The 27,146-nt window shown below is 41.0% G+C and overlaps 2 protein-coding genes across 4 annotated transcripts in view; one reads left to right on the forward strand and one right to left on the reverse strand.

Moving 5' to 3' along the window:
- LOC131243210 (uncharacterized) overlaps positions 1 to 21,199 on the reverse strand; it is a 36,311-nt gene extending 15,112 nt beyond the window's left edge. The window contains exon 1 of one of the 3 annotated variants that reach the window (XM_058242382.1): positions 20,936 to 21,194. In XM_058242382.1, coding sequence (XP_058098365.1) covers positions 20,936 to 21,043 — 108 coding nt within the window. In that variant the 5' untranslated portion in view covers positions 21,044 to 21,194. Of the gene's footprint in view, positions 1 to 20,935 lie in introns of all 3 variants that reach the window. The other 2 variants (XM_058242383.1, XM_058242384.1) reach the window with 2 other exon arrangements.
- A 4,791-nt stretch (positions 21,200 to 25,990) lies between these two features.
- On the forward strand, positions 25,991 to 26,929 carry LOC131244167 (uncharacterized). Its single transcript, XM_058243814.1, has 2 exons — positions 25,991 to 26,308; positions 26,393 to 26,929. The coding sequence occupies exons 1-2, from the start codon at positions 25,991 to 25,993 to the stop codon at positions 26,927 to 26,929; spliced, it is 855 nt and encodes a 284-aa protein (XP_058099797.1).
- Positions 26,930 to 27,146: the final 217 nt, after the last annotated feature.

Genomic DNA, 27,146 nt, shown 5'->3' on the forward strand with positions numbered 1-27,146 from the left:
GATTTGATGCTTGCATCCATCTTTTGGGTTATTCTCCTGAGATACTCGGTAAGTTGCTCGATGGGGTGCAGACCAAAGCCGTGTCCAGTACGTGTGGGCATGCACTACACAACTCAAGGGGTCCAAAGATGCAACTATATGTGCCTAGACTCCACTATATGCACCCTAATGACATTAGATGAACCTATAGGACGCTATATGAACAAAATTACGCAACCCTACAAAAATCCAGCAATATGGCTATCAAAATAAGTGGATAACAGAAAATTCAGCAAGGTGAATTGCTAACTTTCAGATAACGGAAAATTCAGCAAGGTGAATTGCTAACTTTCAGATAACAGAAATTTCAGCAGCCTATATCATGAATTATGGACCTCTAAACAGCCCTAAATGAATGGGTGTGGTGCATTAAAAAAAAAAAAAAAAAAAATGAATTAACCCCTGATCATGCATTGTATTCCCCTATGACAACCTTGTGCTCTGATACCAAATTTGATGCAGGACATGAAGTTAAATATGGAATGCAAGAGAACAAGCTTGAGATTATACCAATTTTAAATAATCACAAAATTCCACATCATACATACTATTAAACATTCAAAAAAGGGGAATCTATGGGGGTCCAAGCCTACACAACTTTAGGGCTGGATCAAATAAAATTATATGCCAAACAAGCCCAAAGGAGTGTAAGAACCATCCATTCTTGCAAAGGATTGTTCACAACTCGAGATTCACTAAATTTCAATTTGGGGGAAAATCTAGGGTTTGCAAATTGGGGATAATTGGGATTTGGGACTTTTTAGGGGTAGGGATTTGGATCAAGGAGTTTTTAATGTCAAAAGAGAAGGAAATAGAAGGGAAGAGACCACCTGGGAAGGTTGCGCACGCTGGACAGCCAGGGGGCCTGGACGCACGTGCGTGGAGCCCACGAAATCGAGAAACGCCTCCTAGGCTGGGATCGGCCAGAGATGGATAGGTTCCGTACCCAAGTTTCATGTCGATCCAATGCACGGTCTGTGCGTAGTACTCCGCCAAATTTTCAGCCCCTCAGATGGGTCAGAATCTGAAATCTGCTTGTGCACTGCTGTAGGAGAAAACTTGGATGCAAAAAGAGGTGAATCTGATGATGGGAGGGGTGTTGAGGGTGATGGAATTTGTGTGTAAGAAGATGGAGATGGTTTGGAGCGAATGTAGCTTCTCACCACGGTAGTTAGCCCTTCGAGGAAGGGAGGGTTTCGCACCCAATTCGATTCTTCAACCCAAAGAAAGAGAGAAGAAGAAAACGCAGGAATTTTTATTCATAAACATCATTGTCATACCTACATGGGAGAGCTATATTTATAAGAAAACCCTAAACCCCAAAAAAGACAAAATTACCCTTGCGCCATGTGCGCACTAATACCAAAGTTTAAAGCAAATAACTACTAATCTGAGCAGTCAAAGCCGTTCATGAAGTTCCTAATAACAAAAGTAATCAAAACTCAAAATCCTAGATCATCTAAAGTAATGGGCCACGATTATGAGATCCGATGGTAGAATCTATGTGATGATCGGCTCCACTCCAAAACTCAATAACACAGTCCCCTAATTATGAGGCCATCCAAAGATATCGTCGTCGATCCAAATCGAAAGTGGGGCCCGCCTCCTCCTCGAATACATGCGTAGAGGGGGCATGTGCATGATGTCCCCATCATTGGGCCTTCCCCTTTTGTGTTGGTAAACCAGCCAAGCATCTTTGGGATGTGATGGTGGGGGTAGAGATGGAACGTTCAAGTTGGAAGAGAATATATTGTCCCTTGGCAATTGGATTGCATTAATCAAGGATGCCCTAGCAATGGAAAGTAGAAAGATCGAAGGGGAAAAGAATGAAGAAAGAGAGAGAGTGAGGGAGAAAAAGTTTTCAGCACCAAGTGTTAGCCCAAAAGACTAGCGCAAACACACATATTAACATGAGAGACATAGTGTTCTACAGAAGTACACGGATAAAATTAACACACAATTATCTAAACTTTCCTCCACTCCCCTTCAAGCTAGAGCATGTATATTGATCATGCCTAGCACAGAACACATACAAAGAAGATGATCACGATTGGCATGAGCCACCACTCCCCCTCAAACACAACATGGTGGAATACGATCTTCAACTATTGCTTGTCAATAGGTTGAGCATTTGTCATCCGTTGAATCTTCTCTTCAAATAGAAGGCCATAACCAAACTCAACAATCATCGAGCCACCAAACCACCATTCGTATGCAAACTCCTTTCAGAGACACATTTAACACTACACAATTAATGAACTATTCTCACAATGATTGAGGGAGGGAGTACATTGACAATGGCATGTGAATTATCACATGCAACACCACAAAACATGTAATAGCCTGTTTGGTAGCTTGTATTTGGATTGCATTGGAATCCAGATCACAATTACACTAGAATCAAGGTAATTTCGAATCCTCAGTTGTGTTTGGCAGGAATGCACTGGAATCCAAACCTTCCATTTGAGAGTTTGGATTTGGAATGCATTGGAATTCTTTGTATATACACAGGACTTGAATTTGATTAACTAAATCAGCTTTAATATCCAAAGCTAGTATACAACTAGACATGTGATATTTGCATAATAATTGTAATAAGCCTATTGAAATATATACTTTCGCCAAAAATGTGGAAATTTCAAGCCTCAAGTGCACCACGAATGTAAGGATCACAAATGAGCAACTCACCAACATTTTTTAACCGTCCATTTAGATGGCCAACTAATGCAGGGGCATTTTCACACCAGGCTCCAGTGGGGTTGCCTGTGGGATGCAGAGGCACACTCGAGTTGGGCAGCCCGTGTGAGGTGTGTGGCTCGTGTGAGGCGGTACCCATGTGATTTGGGGCCCACGAGGAGGGTTTAGTCGAGGTCCTGGTCCATGAGATGTGGGGCCTAGGCTATGAGATAAAGGGATTGATTTGCCATATTCTAACGGTTCGAGCAAGTGGTTAATTGTCATGCATTAAAGTGGTATCAGAGCGAGAGGTCTTGTGTTCGAGACTTCTCATTGGGGGTGATTAATGCAAGGGCATTTTCACACCGGACTGGAGTGGGGTAACCTGTGGGATGCGGGGACACACTCGGGGTGGGTGGCCTGTGTGAGGTGGGTGGCTCGTGAGAGGTGGGCCTTACCCATGTGAGGCGGGTGGCTCGTGTGAAGCGGTACCCATGTGATTTGGGAGCCTACGATGGGGGTTCAGCCGAGGTCCTAACACATGAAATGTGGGGCCTGGGCTATGAGATAAATGGATTAATTCGTCATGCTCTATCAGTTCGAGCTTTTAAAGCAAGTGGTTAATTGTCCTGCATCAAATTGGTATCAGAGCGGGAAGTCTCGTGTTCGAGACTCCTCACCGGGGGTGATTAATGCATGGGCGAGTGGGGTTGCATGTGGGAAGCAGGGGCACACTCGGGGTGGGCATCCCGTGTGAGGCGGGTGGCTCGTGTGAGGTGGTACCCATGTGACGTGGGGCTTGGGCTATGAGATAAAGGGATTGATTCGCCATGCTCTAACAGTTCGAGCTTTTAGAGCAAGTGGTTAATTGTCCTGCATTAAAGTGGTATCAGAGCGGGAGGTCTCATGGTCGAGAGTCCTCACCCGGGGTGATTAATGCAGGGGCATTTTCACACCGAGCTCAAGTGGGGTTGCCTGTGAGATGCAGGGGCACACTTAGGGTGGGCGGCCCGTGTGAGGCGCGTGGCTCGTGTGAGGCGGTACCCCTAGGCTATGAGATAAAAGGGATTAATTCGCCATGCTCTAATAGCCCTGTGAGGCGGGTGGCTCGTGTGAGGCGGTACCCATGTGATTTGGGGCCCCCTCTCTTTTTTCTACCCGTAATAACGCCCGTTACTGCCAAGGCGTAACGGTCAGAAAACGGCTCTTTTTTTTTTGCTTTTTAAGCTCCAATTTTTCATATTTGTTGATACTTTTCTCCTCCAAATTCTTCCTAAACCATTCTATTGCAAATTCCGACCACTCAGCTTGAAATTAAGGATCAAAACAAGTTATATTAAAGATTTTCTTGACTCGAAGCTCCGTGGGGCCATTTTTCAATAATTCTTCAAAAATAGGTATTTATACATTTTTATTCAATGTATTGTTGTTTTAATGGTAGAATATGATGTGTTAATCATAGTAGAACATATTAATGTTCATTTAACAAATTACGGTTGTGATTTTATATATTTTTTTTTCGCACTATTTTCGGCCATTTAAAAAAAAAATCAAAAAATCATTGTTTATTCAATTTATTGTTGTTTTAATGGTAGAACATGGTGTTAATCATAGTAGAACATATTAATGTTCATTTAACAGATTATGGTTGTGATTTTATATTTTCACACTATTTTCGGCCATTTAAAAAAAAAAATTTGAAAATTTATTTTTTATTAAATGTATTATTGTTTTAATAGTAGAATATGATGTGCTAATCATAGTAGAACATATTATGTTCATTTAACATTTAATATATTGTAGTTGTGATTTTATATTTTTTTCCTATTTTCGCACTATTTTCGGCCATTTTTTAAAAAACTTCGAAAAATTATTTTTTATTCAATGTATTATTGTTTTAATGGTAGAATATGATGTGTTAATCATAGTAGAACATATTAATGTTCATTTAACAGATTATGGTTGTGATTTTATATTTTTTATATATTTTTTTCTATTTTCGGACTATTTTCGGCCATTTTTTAAAAAATTCGAAAAATCATTTTTTATTCAATGAATTGTTATTTTAATGGTACAATATGATGTGTTAATCATGGTAGAACATATTAATGTTCATTTAACAGATTATGGTTGTGATTTTATATTTTTTTCTATTTTCGCACTATTTTCAACCATTTTTTTAAATTCTAAAAATTATTTTTTATTCAATGTATTGTTGTTTTAACGGTAGAATATGATACGTTAATCATAGTAGAACATATTAATGTTCATTTAACAGATTATGGTTGTGATTTTATATTTTTTTTTTCTATTTTTGAATTAGTGACTCTATGTTTATATTTTCTTATTTTGGACAGGTTTTGGAGCTTCTTAGGGTTTATCGGTTTAGAACATAAAATCATCTTTATTTTCGAGATTTAAATTAATTCATTCATTCTCCTATAAAAAGTAAGCACTGTATATAAGTTTCGAGAATCAAGTAGACTCATAATCTCACATAGGTCATTTTTTATTCAATGTATTGTTGTTTTAATGGTAGAATATGATATGTCAATCCTAGTAGAACATATTAATGTTCATTTAACAGATTACCGTTGTGATTTTATATTTTTTTTTTCTATTTTTGAATTAGTGACTTTATGTTTATATTTTCTTATTTTAGACAAGTTTTGGAGCTTCTCAGGGTTTACCGGTTTAGAACATAAAATCATCTTTATATTTGAGACTTAAATTAATTAATTCATTCTCCAATAAAAAGTAAAAATTGTATATAAGTTTAGAGAATCGAGTAAACTCACAATCTCACATAGGTCATATCTACATAAGGAAATGTCTGGGTCTGGCCAACAAGTGAGGATATTGGATGGCAACATTGTCAGAGGGTAGGTGGTACTAAGCACCAAGCACCAAATGAAGTACAACTATTGTGACAAACTAACAACTGGTGGAATTACGCATCTCAGACAACATTTGGCACATCGAAAGGGTCAAGTTGCGGGATATGCCAGAGTACCAAAAGACATAATGATTTTAATGCAAGCCAATTTAGATGAGTCGAAGGGCAGACGTGCTGCTGGACAGAAGAAGAAAGAAGAGATTTTCGAGGCGGCCTGACAGGAAGTGTTTGGTCCTGAATATATGGGCGTTCATGATGAAGATATTATTGATTCTGACAAATACTCAAATCGTGAATTAACTATAGCTAGGAGAGAGAGCTTGTGTCTTGCTCGTGAAGAGGAAGAACGTCGCTGCATGTTTGGCGCGAGCGGGTCAATATGTGATACGGGGGGGGAGTGCGACAGCATCTGCAAGTGGGGGTTGGGGGTAGGTTTGGTGGATTACGACGTATGTATGGGAGTCAACGAAAGGCGTCTTCACGTGATGCCCCTATACATTTGGATGAAGAAATGAGCCCAAGAGACTATTGATCCAATCCTGTTTAGGAAAGAATCAACTAAACAATAGAAGATAAAACAGATGTGGAGTAGAACTTCCATTGAGAAGCTAGGTAAGGCAGCAGCAAAGTTATTTATACATGCCAAGATACCTCCTAACGCGGCCAATTCTCCATATTGGCAGGTGGTAATTGATGCAGCAGCAGAAGCAGGTGAAGGAATTAAAGCTCCCACAGCTAAGGAGAATTGGGGGAAATTGACAAATGCAGAGTATGCGGATGTGAAAGCATACATGGCTACCTTTAAACCTATATGGCATGCTAGAGGATGCACGATCATGTGCAATGGTTGGACTGGCCCAACCAGACGCACCATGATCAACTTCGTGGTGCATTGCCACCTGGGAATTGTATACCATAAGTCAGTTGATGCCTCGGCCGAAACAAAAAATTCTAATTATATTTTTGGACTAATGGATAAAGTTGTGGATGAGATTGGAGAGGAGAATGTGGTGCAGATTGTGACAAATAATGAAGCAACATATAAGAGTACAGGACATAAGTTGATGTTAAGGAGACCCCATATATTTTGGTCACCACGTGCTGCCCATTGTATTGAGCTTATATTGGAAGATATTGAGAAGAAGAAGAGTATTAAGGAAATGGTCGAAAGGGCAGGAGAAGTGACGACATTTATTTACAACCATAATCAAGTAGTCGTAATAATGAAGAAGTTCACGAAAGGACGAGGGTTGTTGAGGCCTGCAGCGACTAGATTCGCAACAAACTTTATAGCATTAGAGAGTTTACACCAGCATAGGGGAGAGTCAAGTGAGATGTTCGCTTCCCGAGATTGGCTCAACACAAAACATGGGAAGAAGTAGGGGTGGGCATCGAGCTGAGTCGAGTCGAGGTGGGCCAAGCTCAGCTCGGCTTGTCCATGCTGTAATCGAGTTCGAGCTCGAGCTCGAGCTCAGCCTCGAGCTCAACATTGAAGCTTGGCTTGTTTGTCAAAGTTGTCGAGTCAAGTTCAAGTCGAGCTATTGGTTCGAGTCGAGTCGAGTTTACCTCGAGTCAAGCTTGAGCTTGTTGGATGAGAAAGTAATGGATTCTGTTCTTAATCCTCCTCCATTGATTTAAAAGAGAAGCTAAATAAAAAAAAATTTAAAGAGGCATTTTACATGACGCTCCACCAAGCGAAATTCATTTTTGGTTTGGCCCAGCAACCAAAACAGAGTGTAGTCCATCTTTCAGCAGTCCAGAAAATCCATCGTGTGGGCCCTATGATAGAAGAACCATGGGGCCAAAAGCATCCTCAATTGTATGTTCTGAATTACCCATCATTAAGGCCATACTTTCCAATGGATAGGATTTTGAACAGACCTGGGACCACAGAAAAGTGGGACCCACCTGTATTGTTGCTGCTCAGACAAAAACGCAGTTTCCGTTACCTTGCAGATGATCTGAGGACTCGTAGCTCATAACATATTCAAGAAGGATATGTCTATTCATGTGAGTGCCCCATACAATATACCCTTTTGGATTCAAGAGATCATCAACACCAACATCAAACTCTTCGCTGCTGGGGTGAAAGAAAAGAGATCCTACTTCAACTTTCTCAGCATTCCCCACAACTTTAATATATTTATTAATTGAGCCGAGTCGAGCTCGAGTTCAAGCCTTGAGTCGAGTCGAGTTCGAGTCGAGTCGAGTCGAGTTGAAATGCCCCCTGGTCAAACTCGGCTTGAACTCAACTCGAGCTTCAAATAATTAGGTTGAATCGGCCCGAATCGGCCATTCAAGCCGAATCAATCCGAGCTAACTCAAGCCGAGTTGAATGAGTTTTTCGAGCTAGCTCAACTCGTGAACAACCCTAGGAAGAAGACACCAGGGACACTGGTTGAAGTTGTGAACACCATACGGGACAACAAATATTGGAAGAAGGTCAAGTCGATCCTAAAGGTGATGGAGCCACTAATGAGGGTACTCCGTCTTGTTGAAACTGACGAAGCACCTACCATGAGCTTCTTCTATGATGCCATGGATAAGGCGAAGTTGGCAATTCAACATGATTATAGAAGCTGGGAGTCTTATTGGAAAATGATCCACAAGAGATGGACAACACAACTCCATCACGATCTTCATGTAGCAGGTTACTACCTAAATCCTAGGTACAGATATGCCGAATCATTTGTTGCAGATAATGAAGTTCATGTCGAGCTAAAGAATGTGATAAAGAAATTAGAACCTGACTTAGATATGCAAATATAGGCGTTGAATGAATTAGATACATTTGGAAATTGCCTGGGTAGCTTTGGAGATGCTTTTATACAGCATGCAGTATCTAGGTTGCAACCGGCCGAATGGTGGATGAATTTCGGAGAGAGTACGAAGGCTCTCCAAAAAATTGCAGTAAAAGTTTTGAGCCAGACAACATCTTCTTCTACCTGCGAAAGGAATTGGAGTTGTTTTGCTCATTCAAAGAATAGGAATAGATTGCAGACTAGGACGTTGGATAGACTTGTCTTCATGCACTACAACATGAGGCTAAAAATGCGACGACACTATAGGAGCATTACAGGCGCCAATGGCACAAACTACTGTCCAATAAACTTGGACAATATTTATGATGAGGACAAGCCGCTTCTACCATGGTTGGAAACAAGGGAAAAGCATATTAAAAAGGATAGCGAAGAATTGGAAATTAATGACCCACTAATACGCACAGCGCAACAAGAGAGTCGTGCAGCTATGTTGGACCCAGAAAAAGGGGCAACTTTTATGCAAAGTACGGCTCAAGATCAACGGAAGAGTACGAGCAGTAGCAGCATCCCGAATGAGTCGGATGATGGTGATGACGCCCCTGCCCCTAGTGCTGGCACTTCTGGTGTTGCTCAGCACACCATACATCCGTCTAAAGATCGTGAGACCGATGAACATCGACAAGGTAGTACACGAGGTCGGACTTATGAGTATACTGAGTCACGATACAGCCAGCAGGATGAGGGTAGGTCTAGTGGTGCACCGGATCCGGGAGGTCCGAAACATCAGCAGGCCCATGGTCCTGGGCATTATGATGGATATTCTTATGGCCAATTGGATTATGATGGTTATACTGAGCCTGTTCCAACACATTCATGTTGGAGTAGCCCTCCCAATCCATATCCATATGATTATAGATATCCATATCCAAATCCAAGTTACTCATCACAGACACACTCTCGATCTCAAGATTCTCAACAGCCTAGTTACGGGTACTAGTACGGCTATTCAACGGGCACTGGTGGATATCCTTACTAGGGGTTGGAGTCGTTGCCTAGTTGAGATCAATCATCCTCTGGTTTCATTGACCTAGTATTTCCTTCTGGCACTGGATATTATGGATATGCAGCACCTCCACGTATTGGACAGCCGCAGCCTGATGATGACGATGATGTGGAGGTCGAGCAACCACAAAAAAGCAGATTTTCATTTTGGTGGTGACTGGTGAATTTTATGATGGTAATTGTAAATATATATTTGTGTTAAGGTAAGTATTGCTATATACCCATTAGTCCATTACAACACCACACATTCACCAAGCAAGCACACACTTGACACTGCCGAACTTGTATTTAAAATAACTCCCCTGACAGCCGATCAAGTTGCAGGGGAGTATATCAGATACCACTAATTATTTTTTTATATTCTTGACTTGAGGATGACAAGACATGAATCACAACCACAGGATAGGAGGAGAAATCTTTGACATGTTGAAAAATGAAGACTTTAAAATAGAATGAACATTGCAATTTATGCAAGTCTGGACTCTAGTCTAGAGACCTCACTCCTCTAGCATGTTAATAACTTAATATAGAATAAATTATGAAAAATAATTGCAAACACGTACACAGGTAAGATATTTTGATATTACATTCATTCTAATATATCTATCATTGATATTAGATAGTTAGAAAATTAAACATACGAGTATTGCAATCAAAACCAGGTTGTCTGGTTCATAAATTCATCAGGCAGTCCGATACAACTTCTCACCAAAGAGTGGACCGTTACACTACTATAAACATGTTCCAAATTATAAATGAATGTATATTTAGAATATTCCGGATTTAATGGATATTTTTTCCATAATTTTTTTGAACAAAAATAAATATATAAATAAAAATAAAAATTGCACCGTTACAGGCCCTGTATCGGCCAATACAGAGCGCATCCATATCGGTAACAGTGGGCACCGTTACGCCCACCGATACCGCAACAGAACACCATGGCTATGAGATAAAGGGATTAATTTGCCATGCTCTATCAGTTCAAGCTGTTAGAGCAAGTGGTTAATTGTCCTGCATCACAGTAGTATCAGAGCAAGAGGTCTCGTGTTCGGGACTCCTCACTGGGGGTAATTAATGCAGGGGCATTTTCACCGGGCTCAAGTGGGATTGCCTATGGGATGCAGGGGCAAACTTGGGGTGGGCAGCCCATGTGAGGCGAGTGGGGATCAAATTGAAGGAGTTGAGACTGTGCCACTTGCAACTATTAGCTACACCTTAAGCTAAATTGTAGAAAGTGATGATTGGCGCAGGAATTCAATTTTCCACACTTATGCCAAGTGTGGTAGCAAAAACTGTACGGTGATCATTGATAGTGGAGGTTGCATCAATGTGGTATCTGCTCGCACCATGAACCACTTAGGCATGCTAGTCGTTCCTCACCCTTAGCCCTATCGAGTCTCATGGTTTGATGCATCTTCAATTCCGGTTTCTCAGCGTTGTCCCATTCCCATCTAGTTTGGTTCCTACACGGACATGTTGTGGTGTGATGTTTTGCCTATGGATATAGGCCACATCATTTTGGGCAAGCCTTGGTTGAATGACAGGGACGCAACATTGCTTGGTAGCTTGAATACGTGTTCATTTCTATATGGAGGCAAAAGGATTGTCTTGAAGCCTCTCACCCAAAAGCATCTCAGAAAAGAAGGACGTCAAGAAACGTGGTTCTGAAGGTGTGACGAAACTCAAGCTTAAGTCTCTTCCTATAGTTAATGCCAAAGAGTCTGAAAGAGAGACTAAAACTATTTTTGACGTTGTATCATGTATGCCCACGTAGCAAGTGAGGTCACACCTAAGGTTATTATGGAAATGTCACTTGAGGTTACACTCGAGGGTAGCGTAGAATTACCATATGAGGTGAGTCCGGTATTAGAGGAGTCTAGTGTTGTTATTCCAAAGGAGATACCGGATGAGCTTCCACCCGTGCGGGACATTCACGCATTGGCTCTCCCAAACCTTCATCACAATCAAATTGAGTCTTGAGGCGAAAGTGAATTTGGAAAGACAAGTAGATGAGCCTAGGACCCCTATAGATTGCATACCCATGTCTGTGTTCCATAGGCCTTCAAAGTTTGCACATGTATCTACACAACATATGCATGACTTGCATGTGGATATTAGAAAAAGAATCAATACAAGTAATGAAACATACAAAATGATTGTTGACTCACCCCATAGGTTTAAAGAGTTTGTTATGGGTGATGAAGTCATGATTAAAATGCGTCCAAAAATGTTTCCACGGAGAACCATAAAAAAATTACAAGCCCGTAACACTGTACCATATAAAATCTTTAAAAGACTAGGTTCGAATGCTTACTTGATAGATCTTCCACCTAACATGGGTATCAATTCCACATTTAATATGGAAGATCTTGTACCGTTTCATAGACATTCCCCTAACCCTCACATGAACTTTGATGATGATGCCCCTGACATGTCCCATAACCTATGGCCATTACTTGACCCCTCTTCTCAACTTTTACCATCCATACCTACGAGAAGAGAGGATATAGAGGATATCTTATATGAAGAAGCAATTTCCACACAACATGGAGGTTACCAGGAGTACCATGTAAAGAGGAGGGGCACAGAGACAAAGCTTCAACGACGAGACCCGGATCTCCTCGAGCATCACTGCAGCTTTATTTCGCCTGAGGCGACATCTCCTCGGCCGAGGGGAATTGATGAGGACATTCGAGCACCATACCAGAGGAGGGTCGAGCCAGTCTCCTTATGGCTAGATGGTCATTACATGGGGCCCACTTGCCCAATTCACATTCCTAGTTACATTGAAGACCCCATGTGCATGTTCATGCATCTTTGAAGACCCTGCACTGGGAATATGCATGTGAGCTGCATATAGGAGCTTGATAGACACATCGGACCATTGAATTGGGTGGACACGATGATCGGACTGTTGGATCATCATCATCGGACATCCTAATCGTGGACCTCGGATGGGGACATCAGGCGCACACGCACTCCCCCCTACGCACGTACGCAAGGAGGGCCCCACCATCGATCTGGATCGATGACGACGTCCAAGGAGGGCCTCTTAGTTAGAGGACTGCGTTTTGGTTCCTTGGAGTGGACCCGATCGGCATGTGAATCCCCCCATAGGTTCTCATGATCGTGGCCCACTATTCTAAATAATCAAGCACTTTGGGTTTTGCTTATTATTGTTATTAGGAATATCATGGACGGTTTAGATTGCTTTGATTAATTGTTATTTTTTATTACTTCATCTCCAAGTAAGAGGATGCGCACATGGCGCGAGTTTTGGGGTAAAGGGTTTTATTATAAATCAGCACCCCTTGTAGTCTTTTTTTCCCAATGAAGAATAATAGAATTTTTGCGTTTTTCTGCTCCTCTAAATTCCCGAGTTGTGGAGATTCAATTGAGTGCGAAACCCTCCCTTCCTTGAAGGGCTGACTACCATGGTGCGAAGCCACACCTATCCAGATTCGCCCCGACCTTCTTCCATCCATATTTCTCTTCTTCTACAAGCATTCCATCTACAAATTCATCAATATTTGCAGGCGTTTTTCTCTCTACAGCAGATTTCCAGAATCTGGCCCTACAGCAAGGCTGAAACTTCGACGGAGCACCACGCACGAGCCGTGTATCGGATCGAGCTGAGATTTGGGGGTTTTGGAGTCCATCCCTGGCCGACCATGGCCAAGGTAGTCTTTTTCTGAACAGTGGGCCTCGCACGCATGCAGCCGGGATCACACGCACGTGCATCTGGGCCATTGTTGTTGTCCACACATGCGATACTTCTCTAGTTCATCTATTTCCCCTCTTTCACTCCTCTTTTACCCAAAAATCCCTAAACTTAAACTTAAATTACTCAAATCCCCAATTTTAGGCCCTTTCTTCAACCTTAGGGTTTCCCAAATTGAAATTTCTGAATCCCTTGGATTGGGAAAATTATTTCTGTGCATGTGTGGATGAATTTACTATCCTTTAAGCATTGTTTGGTCTATAATTTTTAATTGATTCAGCCCTAACATGTGTAGGCTTGGACACTCATAGATTCCCCTTGTTGAATGCTTGACTTTATGTGGGATGTGAAATTATTGTGAACGTTTCTAAATTAGTATGATCTAAAGTCTGAAATCTTGCATATCATATTTAATTTCCATGTCCTGCATCAAATTTGGTATCGGAGCTTAGGGTTCTTGTAGGGGAATGCATTGCATGTTTAGGGTTTAGTTTATTTATGTCCATTATGCATCAAGTATCATCATATAGAGCTGTTTAGAGGTCCATAATTTTTTATATAGGCTGCTGAATTTTCTGCTATCAGAAAATCCGCATCTCTTTGCTGGATTTTCTATTAACAGATTTTTTTAGGCAAATGGGTTGCTGAAAATTGAGTAGTATTGTGTCATTTTCTCCATATAGAGTCCTATAGGAGCATTTAGTCTTATCTAGGCGCATATAGTCGTAGTAGAAGTTCCTTAGACTGAGTTAGTAGTTGTATGCCCACACGTACGGGTCGTGGTTTTGGCTTGCACCCTACACTAAACATGGAGCAATTGCAAGAGTCAATGAATAAGTTAACTCAGCAGTTTGAGTCTTTGGGCAGGCGCATGGAACAACATATGGACCAACGCTTTGAACAGCTTGATGTGCGCATTACCCAACTAAAGACCTCCGCCAGGGCAAACCCCGCCATTGGGGAAGATGCCCAATCTCAGGCAGGTGGTCAGGAGGATAGACTAAGAAATGGAGGTGGCCAAGGAATCGGTTATAGACGCACACCCGTGCACCCACCCCGTGAGGTACATCAAGACCATTATGACCCCGATGCACAACTTCTCAAAGGAGTTAGAGTAGATGGCCCCACGTTTGATGGTCACTGGGACCCTAGAGCTTTTCAAATTGGTTGGCAGACATGGACCACCTTTTTTAGTGGTACGACATGTACGGCCTTGTGGCTAGAGACAGTGCACTAGAGGCTAGTGTAGAGTTACCCACTAAGGCCATTTCGGTAGTGGATAAGTTTCGTGATATCTTTCCTAATGATCTACCGAATGAGTTTCCCCCTATGAGGGATATATAGCACACCAGGACGTGAGACACCGTACTACCTATAGCCAAGTTTGCGTTTAATAGTTTTATCGATAGGTCCACAGGTCTAAGTCTTTTAAAAGTCGTTACTAGTTTATAAACCTAGGAAACCTATTGATCTTGTCCCTATGTCACTGTCTCATAGGCCGTCAGAGTCTGCAGAGTCTTTTGCGCATCACATTCATTCATGGCATCAAGAAATCAGGCAGAAGATCATGACTAGTAATGAACATTACACACTTTCTGCAGACCAACATAAACGTTTCAAGAAATTCAATTAAGAGACTCTGTGATGGTCCTCATCAGGCCAGAGTAGTACCCTCAGGGAGCCGTTCGAAAATTACACGTGTAGCGCTGGACCATTCAAAATTATAAAAAGAAACGGTCTCAATGCGTATGTGGTAGATCTTCCACCCTCCATGAGAATTAGTTTCACATTCAATGTGAAGGATCTACTTGCATTTCAAGAGGCCACTGATGCATTGTCCAGCCTTTCGCCTAACCATCCTGATTCCCCAGACCTTTCCCTTGATCCATGGCCCCCTCCCTACCCATCTTCCCAACATCTACCTCTCATACTTACCCTTCTCACACCCAGAGAGGAGATAGAGGATATCCTGGACCATCAGATAGTATCAACATCAGACAGCGGATTTCAAAAGTTCCTGGTCAAGTGGAAGTCACGCCCAGCTTCAGACAGTACGTGGCTCACTGAGGAGGAGCTTCAGAGACTTGATCCTGACATCTTGGAGCAGTTCAAGAGTTTTGTTTCGCCAGTAGCGAAATCTTCGCAGCCGGGGAGAGTTGATGGGGACATCACGCGCACACGCACGTCCCCCATACGCATGTACGCAAGGAGGAGGGCCCCACCATCGATCTGGATCGATGACAACGTTTAGGGAGGGCCTCATAGTTAGAGGACTGCGTTTTGGTTCCTTGGAATGGACCCGATCGGCATGTGAATCCCACCATGGGTTCTCATGATCGTGGCCCACTATTCTAAATAATATAGTACTTTGGGTTTTGCTTATTATTGTTACTAGGAATATCATGTAGTTTAGACTGCATTGATTAGTTGTTATTTTTTATTACTTCGTCTCCAAGTAATAGGTTGCCCACATGGCGCGAGTTTTGGGGTATATAGTTTTATTATAAATAAGCACCCCTTGTAATCTTTTTTTTCTCAATTAAAAATTTTGCGTTTTTCTGCTCCTCTAAATTCCTGAGTTGTGGAGATTCAATTAGGTGAAAAACCCTCCCTTCATCGAAGGGCTGACTACTGTGGTGCGAAGCCACACCTATCCCGATTCACCCCCACCTTCTTCCATCCATATTTCTCCTCTCCTACAAGCATTCCATCTGCAAATCCATCAATATTTGCAGGCGTTTTTCTCTCTACAGCAGATTTCCAAAATCTGGCCCTGCAGGAGGGCTGAAACTTCGGTGGAGCACCACGCACAAACCGTGCATCGGATCAAGCTGAGATTTGGGGGTTTTGGAGTCCATCCCTGGCCGACTATTGCCAAGGTGGCTTTTTTCTGAATAGTGGGCCTCACACACGTGTGGCCGGGATCACACACACACGCGTCTGGGCCATTGCTGCTATCCACACGTGCGGTACTTCTCTGGTTCGTCTATTTCCTCTCTTTCACTCCTCTTTCACCCAAAAATCCCTAAACTTAACCCTAAATTATTCAAATCCCCAATTTTATGCCATTTCTTCAACCTTAGGGTTCCCCAAATTGAAATTTCTGAATCCCTTGGATTGGGGAAATTATTTTTGGGCATGTGTGGATAAATTTACTATCCTTTGAGCATTGTTTGGTCTATAATTTTTAATTGATTCAGCCCTAACATGTGTAGGCTTGGACCCTCGTAGATTCCCTTTGTTGAATGCTCGACTTTATGTGGGATGTGAAATTATTGTGAACGTTTCTAAATTAGTATGATCGAAAGTCTGAAATCTTACATATCATATTTAATTTCCATGTCTTGCATCAACCCCCATAGGCCACGAAATATATTAGTTGTTTAGATTGTTTACATGCTTCATTATTTTTGGTATACCTTATTTGTGTTGAGATTAAGGAGTTAGAAACAACTTTTAATTTATTAAATGTCTTTATCTTGAGAATCTTATCTGAGAGCGTCTTTTTGTAAAATGTCTTTTCTGAGACTATAAAAGAGAAATATGGGTGTGAAGCCCTAATACCATTATTTTGAAGAAAAAAAGGTAGTGTTTTCTTTCCTTCATGTGATTTAAATAATACTCCATGTGATTTTGAGCTTGGGTGTGGTATGATTCCATTCCCCATTCAATAGATGTACGAGGTCTCCATTTATCATCTTCTTTCTCACTTCTTTTCTATCCAAAAGAGGTATTTTTCCAAAAACTACATCTCTTTTCTTCCCTTCCTATCCAAGACCATCCAAATCATATTTTTCTTCAACTTCTCATCATCCAATTTCAACCGCAACCGAAATCAACCATTGAGGACCCAAAAAGCCTAGCCAATGACCCACACGTATGAGCCCCTAGGCTAACCGCATGGACAACCGCTCAATCCTTTGATTTCCCCTTGCATCCCCCATAAAAACCCCTTGATTTCTCATCCATAACCCTACCACAAACCCTAGATCCCCAATTTCATATTTTCCTCAATTTCTAAAAACCCTAATTCTAAAATTCTCAATTCCCATAAACCATAATTTTCCAAATATCAGATTTTCCCCTTTCTAACCCCTAATCGTAAAGCCTAAAAATCTGTCCCTTGAGTGTGGAACGTGTCTATGCTAAATTGAAAGTTATATCCTTCCATCAAGCCTAGTTTTAATTTATTTATGTAATTCCTTAGCATGCGAGCATATGATTTAGATTAAATCAGATTTTATTGCATATTGTTTACTCTTAATTACTTTATGGATTAGCATCTTTTGTTAATTGAATTACTTTATGGACTCTTTCATAATCTCCACGTTGCATGCTAGCATTAAATCATGTGTCCTACATCACCAACTTTTGGACAGTTCAAATCATTCTATTAATTTGATTTGGTGTTGCAGTTGATCATTGGATTGTTTTGGGGTAACATTAGTGTGTCACGTGTATAGCGGATTAGTAGTCTAGTGACACCTTTGTTACACGTGCGACTCTCTTACCTTTAAAGAGATAGCCAAAAAAGGCATTTCACTCGGATTACACCCGAATCGTGGCAAAAAGTTGAGATTTCAACACACCAAAACTGTGTAATTCAAATACCTCTTATTCCATTATCTCTAAATACTTGGCTGCCAAATGCACGAAGGTGGTTGTTGGATTTGAAATAAACCCAAATACTACCAAATCTGAGTTGTCAAACTACCCATGACTTACACTACAATTGATAACAAAGGCCTGACAAAGGAAAAAATGATGAATGATAAATGAAAGCTCCAATGCCTGCAAAAATCCTCTATATCAAGTTGGCTTGAGCATCATCATCGTCATCATCCAAGCGGACTAAGCCTTATCCCAATTAATTGGGGTCGGCTACATGAATCATGTTCCGCCATTCCACTCTACAAGGGTCGGACCACAGGTCATCAAGTCTTTTTTTACTACCTCCATCCACGTCCTTTTGGACCTTCCCTTGCCCTTTTAGAGCCTTCAAAATATACCAACTCACTCCTAACCAGCGTAGTTCTTGGTCTCTGTTGCACATGACCAAACGATTTATGTCTACTTTCCCTCATCTTATTATTTGTTAGTATTACGTTCCCATGAATGCATTTATTTCTAATTTTGTCCTTTCTCATCTTGCATTGATCAATCTCAACATCCTTGTTTCAGCTACACTCATCCTATGAACATGTTGTCCTTTAACTACCCAACATTCTTGTCCCATAACACAAGACCGGTCCAATAGCTATCCTATTGAACTTCCCTTTTAAGTTTGCACGATACACGATAATCACATAAAACTCCAGAGGCACATCTCCATTTCTTCCACCTATCTTGAATTCTATGGGTAACATCCTTTTCAATAGTGAAAGGTTACGTTAAATTCTCTGTTTCTAAGTGGGGGCCTTCCCTCCTTGTTGATCAAGATCTAATTTTCTCTTCTCTTGAGTTGTAATCTATTTGGGCTGTCCCATTCTTTTCCTATTATGTTTTGCAGGCAAGCTTTTTAATAAAATCAGCCTTTACTCTTCGAAAAAAAAAAAAAAACTTATGCCACTTTCTAATACACTCAGCCATCTCATTCCACGTAACTTTACTTCTTCCTCAACATTCCACTTTCCTCCTTCCATCAATTTATTTCTAATTAACATTGTTTTCTCCTTTTAAATTCCACCTAGCTTTTTAACACATTAATTTCACTCCCTTTCTTCCATCTCTTATCGTAAATATCCACAACAACCAATGTCATGTAATCAGACTCTTTCCTAGTATAATCTTATAATTACATATTAATCTTTTATTTTCCTAAATAGAAAGGAATCTATTTAGCTTATATATGATCCAGTATTGAAAGTTATTGAATGTTTATTTCCCTTTGTAAAGTACGTGTTTGCTAGTGCTAGATATCTATTTAGCTTATATATGATCCAGTGTTGAAAGTTATTGAATGTTCATTTCCCTTTAGTACGTGTTTGCTAGTGCTAGATTGCATGCCATAGCAACCAAGGATGGCATCCCCCATCTCATTTCTTCTCCTGAAACCATATCCTTTATGTATGCTCTCATATCCTCTACTTCCTTTTCTTACATTACCATTTAAGTATCCTCCTACAAATATATTTTCTTCATTCAGAATTCCTTGCATTAGTCCATCAACATCCTCCCATAATTGCCTTTTAATTCTACCCTCTAACCTCATATGTGGTGCATATGCACTAACAACATTGATTATTTCCTCTTCTAACACAAGGTTTATTAATAAAACCTATCATTTGCTCTCCTAACATCTATAACCTTATCATTTAAATCTTTGTCTACCGCTATCCCTATCCCATTTCTTTTATTATCCTTTCCAATATTCAAAAGTTTATATCCATCGATTTCTCTAGTTTTGGCCCCTTTTCACTTGGTCTCCTGAATGCAGGCTATGTTACATGCATCTCCTTCATTTCATCGTATCTACTAACTCTATACTCTTACCTATCAATGTTACTATCTTCCATGTGGCAAGAAAAATCCTATTCTCTTGGATGAGCTTCTTTACACATGCACGTCCAACACGGTGGGGAACCCTTGCCTACTTCTCCCAGCAACCGGGTGTTGTTGTGGCGCGCCGGTTGTGGGGAAAACCCTAATCAATCCTTTCCCATCTACTAAGTACGTACTCTTACCTATCAATGTTCATATATTCCATGTGGCTCGAACATTGCATCAAAAATTGTGTTAAATAGCATCTCATTTACTCTGTACCATCTTTAGTTCAACTAAGACGTGATAGTTCAACTAAGACTTGCCACGTCTTAGTTGAACTAAAGATGCTACAGTTTAAATGAGATGCTATTTTTTAAAATAAATTTCTATCTTTAACTATGACATGCTTATAGGCTAGAACATAGTGGATCAAAGAATAGAAGTCGGATGCAAGAGCAGTGGTCCTGGAGTGCAAGAGGAGTGTGTGTATTTTAGTGGTGATATTCAAGGATAAAATTCATTAAGACATACAACGAACTTGTGACAAGGTTTCTATCTAACCAGATGATAGAAAGTCTAAATGGAATCTGACTGGAATTTGTGAGTCGTCTGTCCAGAATGTTCCCATCGGCAAGGACCTCATCTGAATGGCAAAGGAAAGATGGTGCAGGAAGGGAGTCTGGAGAAGGGGACTCGAGGGGGATCGCCTGGAGAGAATCTGGTGATGAGAACAGGATTGGGAAAATTGGAGGTAGCATGGGAGAAGCGAATCATGAGGAGGATAAAGGGAAGGAAACTGGATTTCGGTGGGTAGATGAAATCTGGCGCCAGGAAAGAAATATGAAAGGAATGGGAATCTGACGAATATCCCACCCTGTACGTTTCAGGTTTCCCGGAGGGGTGGATACCAATAAACTTTGAGAGAGTATTCTGCAGGGCAAGAGCTGTGATAGAGGTGGTAATACCAAGAGATCAAAAATCTTCCGTATTTCGGGGATTTGCCTTCGTGCGTATGAGTTCGGAGGAGGAGCCGGCTCATGCGGTGAACATGAGCCAGCTTACCTGACGGATGGGTTGGATCTTATGAAAGTTCGACCAACATGACTCTCGGTTAGCAAGAGTAACCTATAGCAAGGTACGCCAATTCCCTATTTGAGATTTTGCCACAGAGACATCAAGACCAGCAAAAATAAATAAATAAAACACGAGGCTTTGTATGATCCTCGATGAGCTATGAGATAACAGCAGGTGCAGGCATTGAAGAAAATGGACATGTAGAATCTGAAAAATTACCTCGGATGCCCCTGCACGAAGGGCGAAGGACCTGGGAGAGAGCTCCCCAAGCTCTCGCTGCCATAGCTCCTCGATTCCACGCCCTTGTGCCGTTCTCCGTCTCCTCATTTCCTGTTCCTGTGGCTACTTGCTAGCGAGAGAGAAGAAGAAAATAAATAAATATTGGGGTGGGGAGCTTAGAGATATCTAAGAACGGAAGGGAAATGGGATCGGTTTATGGCAACGTGGCTCTCCTCCATTCCCCGCTATAAGACACCACATGTCTATTGCCGCAGGAGCCTCTCGTCTGGCCCGGTCTGAATACCTGTCTGGAATGCGGACACTGCTCTGTGGGACCCACCATGATATATGTGTTTCATCCAGGCCGTTTATTTGAGATGCTTTTAGGGCGTGATCCCAAAAATAAAACATATCGAAATCTCGAGTGGACCACAACACAATAAAACATTGGTGATTGAACGCCCACCATTAAAAACTTCCTATGGCCCACTATATTTTCATCTCTGCCATCTAACGGAAACGGATTGGCTACTCCCCCGCCATCAGCCCGGTGGCCGGTGATCGGTGCTCTGTGGGCCTCACCATGATGTATGTGTTTCATTCATTTTTACAGGGCTTGATCCCAAAACAGAGGGGGATATAAATCTCAGGTGGACCCCACCACAGGAAAAAACAATAGTGTGGGATATCGTCTGTTAAAATCCTCTTAAGACCCACTGTACTATTTATTTGACATCCAGTACATTGGTTAGGTCATACGGACCAGATGAAGGCTAAAAACAAATATCAGCTACCGAAGCTGTTACGACCCCTAGGGCCGGTTTGGCCGGACCGATCCCACGGTATTAGGTGGGTTGGGATTCAAAAAACATCATTATTACCCATGGCAGGGACTGTTCCCTGTTATCATGGGATAAGCTTAATTTCCTTTTTGCTTGTAATATGGTGGTACATTGAAAGGATATACCCACCATCATTTGAAACTATTGATAATAACATGAATGTATTATATCTAAACCGTTCATTTGTTTTGTAACCTCATTTTATGGCATGGGCCTAAAAATGAGGCAGATCCAAAACTTATGTGGCCCCAAAGAAGTTTTCAACAGTAAGTATTCAATCCCCATTGCTTTCTATGATGGGGTCCACTTGAGCTTTAGATCTACCTGATTTTTTGGTCCATGCTCTAAAATGATCTCTAAAAATAGGTGGACAGTGTGGATGTAGCCCACACATCATGGTGGGACCTACACAACTTGCTAACATTGAGTGATATTAGCACGGACCGATACAATTCCATCTAGCCTACTTCCAAGCTTTTCCACTCTTCCCAAACATGGAGTGGAATTGGCACAGGACCAGATGCAATTCCATCCTACTTAAGCCCATCTAATCCAGCCGGCCAAACAGGCCCCTAAGAAGTTTTTGATAATCTACCGTCATTCAACACTGTTTCTTGTAATGTGGTCCACTTGAGATTGGGTCATAACTCATTTTTGGTCTCATACCATAAAATGATCTAGTAATATAGATGGACGGCATGGATGAAACATATACATCATGGATGGCCCACAGAGCACCGACCACCAGCCATTGGCAGGTGGCAGCAGCGGGAGTAGCCAATCCTTTTCCCATCAAGAGAAAATGGCCACTGTAGACAAAACCTTTTACCCAGCGGTTTTTATGAAGGAATACAAACTTAAGTGACCAACATAGGCCGTGTTTGTTAACGCTGAATTTTTGCACTTAACGCGGAATGGAGAAAATTTTCCGTGTTTAGTGGTGTTTGTTAATGCGTTGTTAACGCGAAAGACAGAAAGCGCTAAGTGGTTTTTCACTGAATTCTTTCAGTGATAGGAGTCTGGCTTAATGGTGAACGCGGAATGCACTCCGTGATTTTTCATTAAGCAAAAATTTTTTACTTCCAAAAGTACCCCTTTTCAAGTTATTACGGAAAGTCTTTCTTTTCAATTGCTTGCGCAATACAAAATCAACCTTTAACCTGCAGATCTTCTTTATGCCCCACCATGATTTATGTGTTTGATCCACATCGTCCATCAACCTTTTCAGATAATTTAAGGTGTGATCCAATAAAAGAAGCAAGTCTAATGATTAATTGGACTATAAGGTGGGGATTGAACGTCCACCGTTAAAAACTTCTTGAGAGCTTGAGAAGTTTCAGATCAAGCTGATCTTTGTGTTTTCACTTCATCCATGTCTACATGACCTAATGAATAGGTTGGATGGTAAAAAAATCACAGTGGCCCATGTCACTTTGATCTCTTTGAACCGTTCGTACAACGGATGCAGATTGCGTACTACCCCCCGCCCGTCCCTAGCTCCGAACGGGCTGTTCTGTGGGCAGGCCCACCGTTATGTATCTTTAAATCCAAACCCTCTATCCCTTTTCTCATATTATTTTAAGGCATCAAGGAAAAAATGAGTTAGATCCAACAATCAAATGGACCACATCATAAATGACTCTTGCATTTAATGCAACTGGTGCATTTTAATGCAACCAAAATTATTATTTGGTGTGGTCCACTTGAGTGTTGAATCTGCCTCATTTATGCATTCAAGCCTTAAAATAATCTGAAAAAGGGGACTGACGGTTTGGATGTACATATACATCACGGTGGGCCCGTCCACAGAACTGCCCGTTCGCAGCCAGGGACGGGCGGGCGTAGTACGCAATCCCCGTCGGACGCGGATTTCCTGCGAAAGGCTTTCGCAAGAACTTCCTACGACGGGAAGTTAGGTGGGGCCCGCTGAGATGTTTAAGATAAATCCAACACGTCCATAAGTTTTGCAAGATTATGTTATGACATGGACCCATAAATGAAGGAAATCCAAATATCATATGGGTCACACAACAGAGGATAGAATGTCCACAGTTGAAACAGGCGTGGGGCTGAAGAAGATTGAATCAGGATAATTTTCATGTTATCAGCTCATCACAGTAGGAATTAATTTATGAATGGTATGGATGTTATATAAACAACAAGGTGAACCCAGGAAGGTTTCAACGATAGGAATTTACCTATACACATTTACCTAATGTACGGATCACCTGAATCTTGGATTTAGATCATTTTATGGCCCATCATCTAAAATGATATTGCAAAACTGATGGACGTAGTGGATTTCCCATAAACATTACAGTGGGTTCCACCTAACTTCCAGTCGCAGGTAGTTCCTGCGAAAGGCTTTCGTAGGGAATCCGTGCTCATCCGCGTCCTGGTTGAAAACGGGAACGGATTGGCTACTCCCCCTGACACCAGCCCCGTGGCTGCTGGTCGGTGCTCTGTGGGACCCACCATGATGTATTTGTTTCATCCTTTCCGTTAATCCATTTTTACAGATCATTTTAAGGCTTGATCCCAAAAATGAGAGGTTTATAAGTCTCAGCTGGACCACACCACATGAAAACAATATTGATTGGACATCCATCATTAAAATCCTCCTCAGGCCCACTGTACTGTTTATTTGACATCCAATTAGTTGATTAGATCATACAGCCCCAGATGAAGGGAAAAAACAAAAATCAACTTGATCCAAAACTTTTATGGCCCCAAAATGTTTTTTAAAGGTGGACGCTCATTCAACACTGTTTCCTGTAATGTGGTCCACTTAAGAGTGGGATATAACTAATTTTTGTTCTCAGATCGTAAAATGATCTGCTAAAATAGATGGACGTCAAGGATGAAGCACATACATCATGGTGGGTCCCATGGAGCACCGACCACCGGGAGTAGCCAATCCGTTTCCGTTGAAAACGGACGCAGATTTCCTGCAAAAGCCTTACGCAGGAAGTAACTGCGCAGGGAATCTGGGTGGGCCCCACTGAGATGTTTGTGTGAAAGCCACACCGTCCATCCGATTTTACAGATCATTTTACGTTATGCAACCAAAAACAAGATATATTCAAAATTTTAATCGACCACGCGAGAGGAAACAGTGGAGATTTACTGACCACCGTTGAAACATTTATATGGCCACTAAGGGGTCTAATTTTTGGTATTTTCACTTCATCCCAGTGAAAATAACCTTTTAAACGGCTTGGATGGAACATAAACATCAAGGTGACCCCCACCATGCATCCTAACGTGGGAACGTCCTGGGAAAGAAATCCCAGGACACCTCTAGGACGGGAACGGACTGGCTGCTCCACTGCCATCGGCCAGCAGCTGATGGTCGGTGCTCTGTGGGCCCTACCATGATGTATGTGTTGCATCCATGCCATTCATCTATTTTTTCAGATCATTTCGTGGAATGGGACAAAAAATTAGGTATATCAAAATCTCAAGTGGGCCACATTACAGGAAACAGTGTTGAATAGCGTCGACCATGAAAAAACTTTTGGAGACCATAAAAGCTTTGGATCAAGCTGATCTTTGTTTTTTCCCTTCATCTAGGCCTGTATGACCTAATTAAAAGATTGGATGTCAAATAAATAGTACAGTGGGCCTTATGAGGATTTTAATGATGCTTATCCAATTATTATTATTTTCCTATGGTGTGGTCCACCTGAGATTTATATCCCTCTAATTTTTGGGGTGATGCACTAGAATGATTTGTAAAAATGGATGAACGGAATGGATGAAACACATACATCATGGAGGGGCTAACAGAGCACGAAGTTCCTACGAAAGGCTTTAGCAGGAAATCCGCGTCTGCTCCTCTTCGCACGAAGTTCCTGCATTGGAAACCTATATGGGGCTCATCGAGCTCAAGTTGTACGAACAGTTTTAAGGAGATCAAAGTTGGCGGGAAATAATCTGGTGTAGTACCAATTCACGTTTATTTTTTTATAAAATACAACAGGCTTCTCATTTACTTCTCCACTGCATCATCAATTATTTTTTCAGCATCTTTATAAAAGATTATAAATATTTCTCTTCGACAGGTATTACAGTCTCTTTATCTTTCAAATTGACTTGATTTTCATGAGTTTTTGTCTTTTCTATTTATTTTAATCAAGTAAATTTATTAAAAGATTTTTACTCAATTGTTCTTCGTTAAACAATTCTCAGTTTATAGTAGACTATTGTAGCGATGACTTCAAGGGATAGTGGCAGGGCAAGATGGAGTGATTTGGAGAAAAAAATACTTATTGATTGTTGTCTTGAAGAAGCACATAAGGGTGGTAGGTCAGGTTCAAGCTTGACCAAACAAGCATGGAACAAATTAATAATTGAGTTGAAAAAGCGTACAGGAAAAGAATTTAATCAAAAGCAATTGAAGAATTTATGGGATTATCTGAAAGTACAATATACTGCGTGGATAAAATTAATAAGCATTACGGGACATGGGTACAATGCATTGACGGGCCAATTCGATTGGCCTGAAGAAAGATGGGACGAGTACATAAAGGTAATTATGAAATTTTGTTATATAGTTAAATAAGAATTTGCCTTTCATCAAATTAAGACATGATTTTATGATTTTTTTTTGTAGGCAAATAAGAATGCAGCTCAATTCCGAAATAGACCACTATCATTTGAGAACGAATTGAGGGCCTTATTTGAAGGTTTTGTTGCAACTGGTGCTGAAGCCTACACAACACATAGCGACAATCTTCCCGAGGAGTATTTTGGGTCGTCATCTCAAATACCTTCAAATACACCTATGAGTGAAAATGAAATCAATTTAGGCAGTCTCAATGTTAATATAAATTCAGCTACTAAAGAATGCCAACAGGCACCGCTTGTCGATTTAGAAGCTCATCAACGCAAACGGCACAAACCAAATAGCAAGAAGGATATCCAAAGCAGCGTAGATGCACTCATACATCAGTTGGAAAAGACAGATGCAGAAGGACCCACTATCAAAGAATGTTTAATGAAATTAAACAGCATGTTATCAATAAGAAGACCAGATCCATTATACTTTAAAGCTCTAAAATCGTTTACCCAGAAGAAGGAGAACAGAGAAGTGTGGATCCTTCTAGAAGAAGAAGAGGATATGAAGCTTTGGATAGAGACTTTAGATTAGTGTGTGGTTTATTTTTTCACATTTTTTACATTAGTTTTATTTCTTTTTCTTTAATGTTTTGACATTAGCTTTGCTTATAAACTTTATATTAGTGTTGTTCAGTTTGAATAATTTTAATATTAGTTTAATAGTTTTATTTCTTTCACATGTCTTTAATTCCACTGTAACTCTTGATTTATCGATATGCTGAAGATTATTATATAGAGCATATCGATTT

This window comes from Magnolia sinica, chromosome 4, assembly GCF_029962835.1.
Source record: "Magnolia sinica isolate HGM2019 chromosome 4, MsV1, whole genome shotgun sequence".
Taxonomy (NCBI): Eukaryota; Viridiplantae; Streptophyta; class Magnoliopsida; order Magnoliales; family Magnoliaceae; genus Magnolia; species Magnolia sinica.